The sequence below is a fragment of the Eurytemora carolleeae genome, unplaced genomic scaffold (genome assembly GCF_000591075.1).
Source record: "Eurytemora carolleeae unplaced genomic scaffold, Eaff_2.0 scaffold222, whole genome shotgun sequence".
Taxonomy (NCBI): domain Eukaryota; kingdom Metazoa; phylum Arthropoda; class Copepoda; order Calanoida; family Temoridae; genus Eurytemora; species Eurytemora carolleeae.
The window spans coordinates 238,345-252,979 of record NW_019396176.1 but is presented as its reverse complement, the minus strand read 5'-3'; the positions used below and the strand labels follow the sequence as shown (position 1 = coordinate 252,979).

Here is a 14,635-nt window from a genome sequence, read left to right as displayed (position 1 = left end):
ATTTGAGTTTTTTTCAGATAGTATGCAGAGGATGGTTTGTAGAAAGATAGATTTTAATAGATAGGTTGCAAGGTGAGAAATACATATCTTCAGATGTTCAGAAGGTCATAAAAACTTTCCTGTAATCACCTTTATATAGCGTGACATTATTATCAATCAATCATTCACCTCTGTACAGATGTACTTATTACTCGTGTATCAATTACAAAATAAGAACATATTTTTATCAAATTCTCAAATAAACCCGAATCTGGACTGTTTTTCTAACCTATAATCAATCAATCAATCACGATATTTATCAATTATTTAATATTTCCCAACATAATATTTTTAATTGAATAAAGGCTATTGTTGAAATTCACAGTTGAAATTGATCAACATCATTGATTCGTAAATTTTTAGGAATTATTGTTCCTAAAATATATTTAAAATTTATGTTTTTGCTTCCAATGACCGGGGGAGGCAGGTGGCCATAAGATACGACATTTTCCCCTTCCATGTCACATATTAGCTTTTTGTCTTTCGGCAGCCGTAAGCTACAACCGTACGGGTTTCCATGCCACGGTATTTAAAACTTTTCTTGCAAATATTTAGTATTCAATGATAAATTTAGTGCATTGAAATTGTTTTTTCAAAACTCCCTGGCTCAATTTTTAAACCTTTTTTCTTTTATTACAACTTTTCTCCTTCTTATAATTTTTTAATATTCCAATGTCAACCAGGATTAGATTGCTTTTTTCCAATTAATTTATCCCAAGAAACACTAGGATGGCCATTTTAGGTATTAATGTCTGGTATTCAAAAGTTGTGAAATCTATAAAATCCTGGGAATAGAGTTGATTAATTAAATTGCTATGGTTTTGTGTTGTCGATGCTGGATTGGTAGATTCGTTGAACAGTCTAAGAGAAATCTTGGATGAACGATGGTTGGGAGACCTAAGCCCCAAGTTTCCAGAAGAAATTCTGCGCCTATACATTTTTCGAAATGTGTACTCAAAACATGTTTGGGTAAAGACTGCTTTACATTTTACTAGAAAGATTTTATATCGTTGTATGCATAGTGGTCACCGTGACAAATAGTTTGAGGTAGTCTAAAAAATGAGAAAAATGAGAAAATTCGTAATGTTAACTTCTGTTACCTGAGCGTTACAGTTTTTCTTATTATCTAGTATTTTATTTCCATTTATGTAATATTATTAAAATTTCAGATAATATGTTTAGGTTGGTTTAGAAGAGAAAAGAAGGTTTCAACCTAGGAATGTAACAAATTGTTTCAACAAGAGGAAGAAAATCTGAAAAAGCACAGAGAGATGGAGCACAGTGGAGTTATGTACAGGTGTAGCGCATGCGCATTTAAGTCTTCTTTCCCTCGAGATATACAAGATCACGTGATCCTACACCACGCACCTTTATCATTTGCATGCAGAGACTGCCTTTATCTTGGACAGGGACCAACCGCGCTTAGGTATAATTAAATTAAAGGAAGAGAACACATTGTACCGAAAAACTCAGTTTAATCTAATTATTTTATTTGATTTTATTTGTTGCAAAGGGGATGGGGGGGGGGGACTGTTTTCAAGTAAATCGAGGGTTTAGCTAGTTCAGCAATGCATTATCTAGCTAGTTCAGCAATGCATTATCTAGCCAGTTCAGCAATGCATTATCTAGCTAGTTCAGCAATGCATTATCTAGCTAGTTCAGCAATGCATTATCGAAAAAAAAATATTTTAATCAGTTTAAATTTATATACTTTCTTTCCGGGCACTGGCTATACTATGTAGATGAGAACAAAATACTTAATAGAAATGTAATTAATGAGTTTTATAATAACGGAGGTGTTATGATAGCTCAAAGATTTGTCTACATTAAGTACATTTTCTTGCACATTTCTGAAAACATATGTTTTTGATCCTAAGATTATTGAATTATTTAATCCATTGTGTAGGATGCATTATGAGGAGGACCACGATGGACAGTGCACTGAATGTGAATTTGTCAGCGCTAATCCTACAATCTTGAAGAAACATAAGAAAAGTCATTGCTTGCTTTACACCTGTGATCTTTGTGTCTTTTCAACGCAAATATTACAGAATTTAAACGATCACATTAAAAGGTCAACTAATTTGTAATTTATGTAAATCTTAAGAGTAGTATTAAACTTGCTTCCAAGCAATTATGGTTAAAATGGCTATTTATCTTTTTTAAAGAAATAAATTTGTTTTTTTTGTAAAAATATATCTCTATAAAATTTTACTTATTTAGAACGCATGTTGACAGACATCCGATTAACAGGTAATTAAAGTAATACTAAAATAGTATTTAATTTAATTTTTAATATTTCTAGTGTAACGGTTGAGACCAATGATGAAATAAAACCTGAAATAATTAAGAACAGCAACAAAGCAGTTAATGAACAAATGGAAGAAGAAAAGAATATAATGGAAGATGATGATACTGGACAAATGGAAGTTCATGGGAAATTATATTGTGAGCATTGTGACTTTGTTGCAACAGAATCAGAGCAGTTAAAACAGCACCAACAAACCAAGCATAAGAGAATTGATGAAAACAAAACTAAATTAAAATGCGAACTTTGTTCTTTTGTTTCATTGTGCATGAATAGATTTACAACTCACATGGATATACACTTGCCTCAGATAAAGAAACAAATAATGTATCCTTGTGATAATTGTGATTTTGTATCCGAGTGTTCTTCTAGTCTGAAGAAGCACATTAAACTGAAACACGGTCAGACTGAAATTTCGAGTAACGTTCCAGAAAAGGTAAAGTTAAAGTTTTAATTTGTTGGTTTTTTTTGGAGCAACTCAATCATTTTACTATTTTCATAAATATTATTATTAAAACATAGTTAAATTTAAGATTTGACAGCAATTCGTTCTCAAAGTTCTTAATTTTCGGNGGGGGAGAGTTCTTAAATTTTCAAATGTTCTTTAAAAAATTTCACCTTTAAATAATTTTTTTCGACATTTTATGAAATGTCTTCAAAAATATGATGAAGATCTTGTTTTTGTACCTCATCAGATAGTTCCTCTTACATAATGTTTTCAAAGTTCTGATTTGAATCCTCTTTCTTATATGTGTTTCTTTTTACTCAGGTTCAGATTCAATTTATAATTGATAAAAGTGTCTCAAAGACATTTTTAAGAGGAGCCCAGCCAGAAAGAGGGATTACATAAATAATATTAAAATATGTCAGAAAAAGTTAAATTCAATTATGAAGATTAATTTTCAGTTGATTAATTTAGGAGAAATATAAACGAATTCCATTTTTTAAGTCACCTCATTTTTGAAAAGATAAAATATTTTGTTACATTATAACTAAAGGTTAAAACTATCTATACTGTACAATAGTTCAATGTTTACTGTTTAGATCAGAACAGTGTGAAGTACAATATTATGTTAAACATTTTTTGGATATTTAAGCTGTTGCTTTAATGATATTCTTTAACATGTTTTAGATTCATATATTCTCTATTGATGTTAAACTTTAAAAGTCAGTATTAAAATGTTTATGCGGGTTACATTATGGTTCAGGTTTTGTAAAATCACACTAATGAAAGAGTATGTTTGAGTTGTCAAAGTAAGATGACTAACGAAAGCAGTTTCGATTTTCCTAGGATTTCAGGAAGAACAGTATCAAAGTATTCGATGATTGGCAACAACAAACACAAGAAGTCGAGAACAAAAAGTTTAAATTAAGCAAAAAAAACTTACCAAAATGATTTTTTACATCAAAATAATGGGATTTTAGAAGAAATCAATTTTTTCATTTTTTTCCAGTTTTTGTGGGGTTTAAAAAAATGTTCTTAAAAATTAAAAAATTTTCGCGATTTCAAAATTATGATCTTAAAAATCTTATTTTTGGAAAATTTTCTTAATTTTATCTGTAGTTTTGGCAAATTCGTAAATTTAAGAACATCTTTCTTTCTTTGGAGGGCAGTGGGCAACTATGTTAATATAATTATTTTTTTTAGCACTGGTTTCATTAATATTATTACCATGGTATGCGTTTCATTGTCATTCTTATCATTATTATTCTTATAATTATTATAATTCGTATTATTATTATTGTTATTGTTATTGTCATTGCTATTGTTATTGTTATTGTTATGATTATTATTATTTTCATTTTTATTTTTATTATTATTTGATGTTTTCTGTTTTCTAGATAATGTATCCCTGTACTGAGTGCGATTACAAAGCAGCAAGAAAGAATGATTTAAAAAGACACGAGGAGGCTCGGCATCGTGGTGTCAAGTATCCCTGTGACGAATGTGAATATAAAGCTCCCCAACCCTTCTCTCTGAAGATACACAAACAAACCGTACATCTGGGTTTAAAGTTTGAATGTTTACAGTGTAGTTTCAAGGCAACTACTAACTCAAACCTTACTCAGCATATAATGACGGAACATGAAGGATTAAGGTAAATAAACCTTACTCAGCATATAATAACGGAACATGTAGGATTGAGGTATATAAATCTTACTTAGTATATAATGACGGAACATGAAGGATTAAGGTAAATAAACCTTACTCTGCATATAATAGCGGAACATGAAGGATTGAGGTAAATAAACCTTACTCAGCATATAATAACGGAACATGAAGGATTGAGGTGTATAAATCTTACTCAGCATATAATGACGGAACATGAAGGATTAAGGTAAATAAACCTTACTCTGCATATAATAACGGAACATGAAGGATTGAGGTAAATAAACCTTACTCAGCTTATAATAACGGAACATGAAGGATTGAGGTATATAAATCTTACTCAGCATATAATGACGGAACATGAAGGATTACGGTAATTAAACCTTGCTCTTATAATTACTTATAATGACGGAACATAAAGGATTGAGGTAAATAAATAAACAAATAAGTTTCAAGGCAACTACTAACTCAAACCTTACTCAGCATATAATGACGGAACATGAAGGATTAAGGTAAATAAACCTTACTCAGCATATAATGACGGAACATGAAGGATTAAGGTAAATAAACCTTACTTAGCATATAATGACGGAACATGAAGGAGGTAAATAAACCTTACTTAGCATATAAGGACGGAACATGAAGGAGTAAGGTAAATAAACTTTACTCAGCATATAATGATGAAACATGAAGCTAGGACTGAGGTAAATAAGCATTAATATCTTATATACTAGATTTGCGTCGGAACAGAAAGAGATTACAAAATATTTTGACAACGTTTATAATTTTAGATTTCTGTGTGATCAATGTGATTTTGAAACAAAGCGGGAGAGGTCCTTAAAGCAACATATTCGAACTGTTCATCAGGAATTAAGGTAAAGGAGCCGGAATACAATTTGAAATTTCTGTTTAAATTATCTATGAGTTAAACTTGAAAGATGCATACTTAATTTTATTTTGTTCTCGATTTTTTACAAAAATTCAATTTGTGAAATAATTTGTTTGAATTTATTTTTTGTTCTGTAACTACATGAGTATATTAAAAATAGAACTGGCTAATATTGATATTGACGGAGATAATAAAAATATCTTAATTGCAACGGGTTTAATCAAAACTTGATTAAAATAAGTTCTTAAATCATGGATTAGAATATGTTTCTTCATATTTTAGGTTTGCATGTGATCAATGTGAGTATACTTGTCTCACTGAGAATAGTTTAAAACAACACACACTAAGTGTTCATGAAGGTTAGTAGAGTAGGGTATGAAAGGTTCAACTGGTTTATTTTATAATACTAACATAGTTCATCTGTTTTTGTTTAAGGGATCCGGTATCCCTGCAGTAGCTGTGCATATCAGGCAATTATATTGCAGTTCATATTCTTCTCTTTACCCCCCCCCTTCTTTCTCTCTCTCCACCCCCTGCCTTTCTTGTTAACATCCATTCCGTTTCCTTTAAAATCTTAATATTTTGCATCGAAATTCTTCCTCCCCCCCATTCCTTACTCACTTTTTTGTTTCATACTCCTTATTCTCCATTATGAGTTATATCATACTTTTCTTAAGTGTTCCTCTTCTACTCTAATTGAATTCTAGTATTGTATGTATAATGTTTATAGGCCAACTCTGTTCCTGTGTTAAGAGAGCATATCGCAAAGGAACATGAAAACAGGGATGAAACATAAACCATGTTAAATATTTAAGTCAAAGTCTAAAGTCAAATAGTTTTTTTTCATTTCCAGGAAGTTCTAGTAATTCTTAAAAATTCAAAACAAAATAGACAAATAGTTTTTAAGGATTTTCTTTGGAGAATTTCTAGTTTTTGTTTACGCAGGAGATTTCTATGTGATGATTGTGGATATCAGGCGACCAAAGCATTTGATTTGAAGAGACACAAACTAAACAAACATATGGGTAAGCTACTTAGCCTTTACAAATAAGACAGATTTAGAAGTTTTTCGTTCGTTAACGGATTTGATGTAATAAGAAAAACAACTACCATGGTATATAAGTGGTAAGGGGCAAGTTTTTTGTCTGTCCCCTGCTAAAGAATATTAATCTTAAAATGAAGAACCCAACGATTATATTTGAACAACACTCGCAATTTTTTATTGTTAAATAAATTTAACACCCCCCCCCCCTCTAAGGATACCTTGTTTCGCCTGACGTCATGTAGATTATAATTGTAATTGCTGAATAATTTTAGGTGTTCGATATCCCTGTACTCAATGTGAGTATAAAGCTCCTCTTCCCCATACCTTGAAACATCACATTAGAACTGTTCACGATGGAATGAAACATCCTTGTGATCAGTGTGATTTTAAAGCAGCCTCTAGCATAAATTTGAGAAACCATGTGAAGACTGTTCATGAAGGAATTAAATATTATTGTGATATTTGTGACTTTCGTTCTGCACGAGTGTCAAGGTTAAAGAAGCACATTAAAACTGAACACAGCCAACCTGAAATAATGAATAAATAACATACTTTACAATTTTCGAGTTTTTGATTTTTTTAGCAGAGAAAGGTAAAACTTATGTAATGGATATCGATAAGCTCTCCTGTTTTTCTTTTACTTTCAACCTCGAAATAGGAGTTAAAAATGTTTTAATGAAGACTTTTTATTAAGAGCTCTGCCCATGTACGTCTTATATATGGAACAGTTTTTTTACTTGGGTTGAAAATGAATCATCAGAGTATGTATGAAACACCAAAATACCTTAAAAATTTTATTAACAATACTTCTCTTTTTTTGTGACGGAGGCTCAGCCCTGGCCCCTGACTTAACGTAATGATGGATGATAATTTTTGTTTTTGTATGGTGGAGTATTGTGGAGACATTTTTTAAATTATTAAATAACGACGACAAAAATATGTGAAAAAAAATCTACAGTTAACTAATTAGATGTTTAAGATCATATTTCTCAATTGAAATTTTCTCAACAAATCAATGTTAGAATCAATTTTTTCTTTCTCAATTAAAACATTTGTTTGGTGGAAGGATTTAAAAATTGTTTAAACCCAGACAAATGACTCTTATTTTCATCAAATACCATCTTAAATATATAAAGAGGAATAGGATTTTTCTTAAGAATTCAAGAAAAGAAAACACAATTTAATTTCTGCTAAAGATTTTGTTAAGATATTAAATCACAGGTATAATTAGGGTGTTGGGACTTTTCTAATATAGCTATCTTATAGATAGAAAAATCAAAGAAAGGACATTTCATTGACAGGATATTTCAAATTTCAAAGATGGGACATTTCATATATGGGACATTTAAAAAAATAAAAATCTGATTTCTGGAATCGTAAGAGTAACATTTATATTACTAAAAATGCATATTTAATTAATGTTTTGGACAAGTATTCCATATTACAAAAAATAAAAGAATATTCTCTCTCTCTTTTATCTCAAAAAAACCTACAATTAAAATTTTAGTTTATATTTAAAATCAGTTCAACCATGTTTATCAATGTGTTAACCTCGTCAGATAAATAATTTATAAAGCTGGGTAAATATGTGGTTTAAAATTTAAAAATAATCAATCTAATAAATTTTGAAAGATCAATTTCAACCATAACTAAATACAATTATTAAGTTATTAAGTGTCCAATTCAATTCAGATTACATGGATCATTATTCTTTAAAAGTGCACAGAACGCCATAAATTAGTAATAAGGTTTGAAAATTCAGGAAAGTAATTCCTTAAACATTTTCAAGCCCTTAATTTTATGAAAAAATAACTTCTAGATTAAAATCAGCATTTATGCATTTATGCATTTATGCATTTATGCAAATAATACAATATAGGGAATTCTGCAAAATGAGAATTGTGTTGAGTCAAACCATAGTAATGAGATGACTTGAAGATCATCATTGTTCCTTAAATTAATTTGCATCATTCATTTTTAACGTATTTTTACATGTGGAATCTTGAAACAATAATCACTAAATACTTCTTATACAGATACTTCTAAAATGTGGACTGCCTTTGTTATGCTTTAAAGATTACTGTAAGTATGAAGAATTTTATTCAGATGAGACAGCTTTCGTTGTACTTAACTGTTAATTGGTGGGACACCCTATATTTTCAATTAACTTGGTATTGCCCAACTATTCTTTTCAACATGTCAATTTTGATGAATTTTTTGAAGAAAACCAATGTTATTTCTATGCAGGTTTTGGGGAGTCTAATAATACATTTTTCTCAGCTGGTCAAATTCTAGCCCAGAGTGCACCCCTTAAGCACCTTAGCATCAGCTGGCATAATGGTACAATCTCCATAGTAGTGAGGATGGACAAGGTTCAGACCAATATCTTCATGACGTTCAGAGATAGGATTCCACATAAACAAGTTTCTTGTAGAGAGTCCTCCGGTTAAATTACTATATCCTCCCATCTAAATGTAAACAATATATGTAATGACATAGCTCACATTGAAGGAATGTGGAAGAACTCATGGAACTTTGACCTTATTAATAGAGTATTGCCTTTACATATTTAAAAAGCTTTTCAAAATAAACATACTGTAGAGAATGAAATCCCGAAATAGGCTTATAAAATCTGCATATCAGTTGCTTTGGATTGTGGACCCATATAAGAAGACCTATTCATCTTTCTCTCCTTTAATACAATCTTCATTCATTATGTATTTGTATCTACAAGCAATAAATATACTTTTCAAGTGGTGACCCCGACGGAAAATGAACCATGGCCGAAAACACAGCTTCTGGTTAGAAACAGCTCCAGAATTGGACAAGGATGACAATCTCAAGCATAAACTTCTTTTCCACAAAATTACTATTCCTTAACCTACAAAACCTCATCTACTCTTGGAGCTAATAAGCTAAACCTTAGCTGTTCCTGGCGCTGATAAGCTTAGCCTCACCTACTCCTGGAGCTGATAAGCTAAACCTCAGCTACCAAGCAAATAAGCTATACCTCAGCTTCTCCAGAACTTCAATTTAAAAACTTTGGCTTGAGCCGTAATTCCTTAAACCCAACTTTAAGATCCAATCTTCAACCCAACTCTGACGACAGCTTGTGTCACATGATTGACAGCTGCAAGATCTTTGGCTCGACTTAAGGAGTTAATTAGCTAATTAGCTAAACTTCAGCCCTCCAGAAGCTAATTAGCCACACTGCTCTACTCCTGGAGCTAATTAGCTAAAATAGCTATTACCTACTCATTTTTTGGGGGGGATTTTCCACCAATAGTTTTAATAAAAGATGTCAAGTCTGGACAGATCTTTCCTGTACTGTATCGACCTTTCATCCGTGCATGAACCTCATTGTGATACCTTATTGACTATCTTGCTACAGGTTAAATCTATGCCCGCCTAGCCTTCACCACTACTGATCTCTTCAAATGGCCACTGACCAGCCTTACACAAGGTTGATCATAACATGGGGAGCAGGCAGATCATAAATTCACAAACATCTAGTTGTGAAAAATGATCATTCGTCATCAGAACTCCTTTTCCGTAAACACTAACAATGAGATATATATCAGTCTTGACTTCCTCTTGCTCGAGACTTGGGGGGGGGGGGGGCTTCTGTAGAGGATGAAATCCCGATTGAAGATTATAAATTTGGCAAATCAGTTGTAATGGATTCTGGACCCAGAGTAGAGCTATTCAATAAATGTACTTCTAAAATATCTTGTTTCAAAATTATTAAAGTCTATAACATTCACCTTAATAAATGTCTTTTACCTCAAAGCTTTCATAAGGAGTTAGTGTTACAATTGTAGAGTAATATGAGAAGTATTGAGGAGTTGCATAGCTATTCCATTCACCACTTCCATTTGCTTCATAAACAGTAAGATCAAAATATTGTGTTCGTGAGTAACCATCTCCAACTAGAACAATAATCTTGTTTCCAGTTGATCTTCGTCTGATTATGCTGCAGGCAGTTCTATGAGCTCCCCAGTAAAGGCTTGGCATAGACGTCCAGGTATTAGTAGACACTGTGTATACATAGTTATTTGTATATCTGTTATATCCCCCTAAGTTGTAAATTTTATCATATCCTGGGTCTGGTACTGAGCAGTGTTCACGTGTATTTATGGGTAAATCTGCCATTCTGACCCATCCTTCTCTTTCAGTCCATCTGTCTACTTGTCCTAGGTTACCACCATTCCAACCTGCTATTGCAAATGCTGCATCTCCATAAGAAGTCAACTCAAAGTATCCCCTTTTTATTAGCATACTTTCCATTGTATTCCAAACAGGGAAATATTCATTTGTATCCAAATAATAGCAACTACTTTCCATACTACCTTGGTAAACTTGTCCACCACAGACTATTAGTTTGTAATCTACTGCTGTTACCCCAGGTCTCAATCTTCCAGGAGAAAGGTCTGGAATCTTTCCATGACAGGTAGCTGGAAGATGAGGATCTCCTTCTCTTAACCTATCCCTGAGTAGAATGCTCCATGTTGCTGGATATGTTGAACTCAATGTAGTGTGACCACCCCAGCAAACAGCAGCATATTCTCTTATTGAGACACAGTCTTGTAAAGCTTTATAGTTTTTGGATTTTTTCACAGTTGTCCAATACCCTAAGTACATCTCATTTAAAAGGTAATAATATTTGTCCTCAAAATTGTTTGTTTCTTGGTTAAACTCTAAAATGTTTTTTAAACTTGTGCCATGTCTTGTAGAATAAGAGCCTACTATAAAGGCTGAATATGGGTTTAAAGTTATCATGCGCATGAAATATTGTTTTCCATTACCAAACAAATTACTTGCATGATTCCAACCTTTTTGGTTTGTAAGATCGTAAAAGATAACTGCTTCTGTTCTTTGTCCTTTAACTACAAGCAACCATTTCTCTCCTGTGGTTTTGGTGATAATTCCACAAGATGGATCAATTACTGCCTGATTGCCGATTAGATTGCTGTGATGTGTCCATATATTACTTGAGACTGTGTAATAATAAACTTGCATTTTATCTCCAACACCACATTCATGACCTCCAATCATCCATATTTTTCCATCTTCATCATCTACAACAGCACAATGTCTATGATTGGGAAATGGCAAATTTGCTTTAGATGTCCAAATATTTGATTCATGATTGAATTCATGTAGAGAGTTAAGACATTCAGATCCTCCTTTCCAGTAGTTTTGTCCCCCTAAAACAAATATTGAGCTCTCAAATCTTAGCATCTCAAAATGTCTACGCTTTTTAGGTAGGTCTGGTGCAGCTGTCCATGCTCCATTTTTAGAATTAAGATCAAATTTTTTACAGTCAATCAATGGATCTGTTGCTCTATAATAATGCCCACCACATATGTACAGCCAACCATCCAATTCAGCCATTCCTGGGCTGTACCTTCCTCTGATATTATCAATTTTATGGTTTGCACAAGTATATTTTTGATTAGTAAAGACAACTACTTTATCTGGATAATCTGAACTACTTGTAGTGTGACCTCCAAACCCAATCCCTATCATCTCATCTGGGTTATCCTTGCAAAGGAAGCTGCCTACAGTGTTGACACATATTTGCTCTACTACATTTTTTTTCATGTTTCTCCAGTAAGCCACTTGACCCCCTAAATTGTTGTCAACTCCTATTTTATTGATAGTCAAAGGTACCATTTCTTTATATTTAGCTTCACACAAAATGTTATTACTACTGTCTGAAACTGTAAGAGTAGTATCCTCTGATGCTTCTTCATAAAATATATCAAAGAAGAAAAGGTTAAATGAGCTTGATGAAAGAATTGGTTTTTTATTTGAAATAATCAGGGAAACACAGTTCAAATTCTCACATCTCTCTATTTCTGATCCAGAATCCTGAAGAACTGCTCTGTAGGAAATTGATAAATCATCATTTGTCAAATAGAAACTAGCTTCCTTCTCGGTAGCTATCTCAAATCTAAATGTGTGATGCTGTTGGTCTCCAATGCTCGATGAACTGACATTAAAGTATTTAATTCCGTTTAATCCAAAGGTTTCTGAGTTGTATCCTGGAGAATTTTGGCAGTTGTGCCAATCAGAGTTAATACATTCATCAATGTCTGTACATCCAGCCACAGGGTCTCCAGTAAACCCAACCTTACAAGTACAAACAAATGTTCCTGGGAAGTTCCAACAATTTGAATTTGCACCACAGTTTGCAGTTCCAGCTGAGCATTCATTGGTGTCGATACAACCACTGTGTTCAGCAAAATCTTCATAGCCAGTATTACAAGTACATGTAAAACTTCCAACTGTATTTGTGCAAACTGTGTTTCTCCCACAATATGCAAGTCCTTCAAAATGACCATTTTTAGGAGAGCATTCATTTAACTCAGTACAATATGGCTGTGCAGCTGTTGTAACACAATAGTATCCAGGTAGGCAATCCTCATTACCCTGACATCCAACTTCATTTTGTCCGCATAGATGATAGCGCTTGTTACATGGTTTGTAACAACAATTGTCAGTGCCTGTGAATCCAAATGTTTCTGAATTTCTAACAAATATATGTCCTGGAAAATAATTAGTGTTTAGGCACAAGTCATTTCCGCACTTTAAAAAGCCACGTTCGCTGTTCTTACAATCAGCATCTGCATCACAATGGCCGCCACCTTCATCACATGGATGTTCTGGAGTGCATCGCTTCTCACAACAATCATCTTCCTCATCCCACCTTCCTCCTGCTGGTCTCCACTTCATGCAGTTGTTCTTTCCACACATTAGTACACCAGAGCAATCATTATCAGTGTCACAGTCTCCTTCTCCAATACCACATAGATTCAGTTTCCCTCTGTTGCAACAATGTTCTCCTCCTCGACAGATCTTGTCAATCAAGGGCAGAACATCAAAATCAATCATAATTTCTTTTTCTTTTTGCCCCACATCTGGATCTTCTAGATAGGTCAGAAATGCCAGGTCGCACACCTTTGTGGTATTGTCATAACTAAAAATGGTATTGTTTAAGTAAGAGTTTAATTCATACTGGAACCTTATTAAATCAATTTAAGACCTGAATGCATTACAAAATGATCCGTGTATATTCTGCCAGTGATTGCAAAGGATCCCACATTTCTTAATGGTTTGAACTTTGCTGCTTTGTTTAATATGAGAGTAGAAAGACTGCTCTGATATATTTCTAGTGCTGGGGGCAAAAATTGTTAGTCAAAAAAATGACATGAAAAAAAAACAATTACAAAAGTTAGAACTTTTGTGTATCATTTCACTTAAAATAAAATTTTTGCATTCCTCTGGTATACAGTATGAGCTTCCAAATCACTGATTAGCAGGCTCAGTGCTAATACAAGTTTGACCCTAAACAAAATATTTGTATTCATAGAATCAATTTTTTTTCTGAAGTCTAATAAAATATGTCTCTTTAACTATTTCAATTTGCTAGGCTTCCATATCACTTCACACCCCTCTTTCTTGTAAACATTTTATCTTTTAATGGTTATTCTTAATCGCAACCATGTTTCTTCCTTTATCAAATAAGAAAATTCAATGTTAGGATTTTTCTGATTTTTTTCTGTTCATTTTTGACCAGCAATAAACTTTCCTTTCATTTCGGCGTTTATTGGACACAAACAGACAGGCAAAATATATATTGGGAATTTGCATGCAATTCACCTCAACATTTTGTTTTCAAGTGATTTTTTTATTTACTTTCTTGAACTAGAGTCCCTGGCGTTTAACTAGAGTCTCTGGCGTCTAACTAGAGTGCCTGGCATCTAACCAGTGTCCCTGGCGTCTAACTAGAGTCCCTGGCGTCTAACTAGAGTCCCTGGCATCTTACTAGAGTCCCTGGCATCTAACTAGAGTCCCTCGCGTCTAACTAGTATCCCTGGTGTCCAACTAGAGTCCCTGGCGTCTAACTAGTATCCCTGGCATCTAACTAGAGTCCCTGGCGTGTAACTATTATCCCTGGCGTGTAATTAGAGTCCCTGGCATCTAACTAGAGTCCCTGGCGTGTAACAAGTATCCTTGGTGTCTAACTAGAGTCCCTGGCGTCTAACTAGTATCCCTGGCGTCTAACTAGTATCTCTGGCGTGTAACTAGAGTCCCTTGCATCTAACTAGTATCCCTGGTGTGTAACTAGAGTCCCTTGCATCTAACTAGTATCCCTGGCGTGTAACTAGTATCCCTGGCGTCTAACTAGAGTCCCTTGCGTCTAACTAGAGTCCCTGGTGTCTAACTAGAGTCCCTGGC

The 14,635-nt window shown here is 33.3% G+C and overlaps 2 protein-coding genes across 4 annotated transcripts; one reads left to right on the top strand and one right to left on the bottom strand.

The window, feature by feature from the left end:
* Nucleotides 1-4: 4 nt before the first annotated feature.
* On the top strand, nucleotides 5-6,950 carry LOC111697249 (zinc finger protein 62 homolog). 3 transcript variants are annotated; one of them, XM_023467176.1, is made up of 13 exons: nucleotides 5-72; nucleotides 1,209-1,465; nucleotides 1,946-2,113; nucleotides 2,263-2,292; nucleotides 2,345-2,783; nucleotides 4,190-4,390; nucleotides 4,914-4,969; nucleotides 5,249-5,332; nucleotides 5,629-5,705; nucleotides 5,782-5,816; nucleotides 6,077-6,129; nucleotides 6,292-6,371; nucleotides 6,664-6,950. In XM_023467176.1, the coding sequence occupies exons 2-13, from the start codon at nucleotides 1,311-1,313 to the stop codon at nucleotides 6,936-6,938; spliced, it is 1,653 nt and encodes a 550-aa protein (XP_023322944.1). In that variant the 5' UTR covers nucleotides 5-72; nucleotides 1,209-1,310; the 3' UTR covers nucleotides 6,939-6,950. The 3 variants fall into 3 exon arrangements, with proteins under 3 accessions (XP_023322944.1, XP_023322942.1, XP_023322943.1); XM_023467174.1 differs by having other exon boundaries at nucleotides 10-72; nucleotides 1,222-1,465; XM_023467175.1 differs by lacking the exon at nucleotides 4,914-4,969 and having other exon boundaries at nucleotides 10-72; nucleotides 1,222-1,465; nucleotides 4,190-4,446.
* A 979-nt stretch (nucleotides 6,951-7,929) lies between these two features.
* LOC111697246 (uncharacterized) lies at nucleotides 7,930-13,773 on the bottom strand. The gene is made up of 4 exons (XM_023467171.1): nucleotides 13,676-13,773; nucleotides 13,440-13,571; nucleotides 10,175-13,373; nucleotides 7,930-8,859 (listed from the first exon to the last, which is right to left on the bottom strand). Exons 1-4 carry the CDS (start codon nucleotides 13,762-13,764, stop codon nucleotides 8,683-8,685), a joined length of 3,597 nt encoding a protein of 1,198 aa, XP_023322939.1. The 5' UTR covers nucleotides 13,765-13,773; the 3' UTR covers nucleotides 7,930-8,682.
* Between the last annotated feature and the right edge of the window lie 862 nt (nucleotides 13,774-14,635).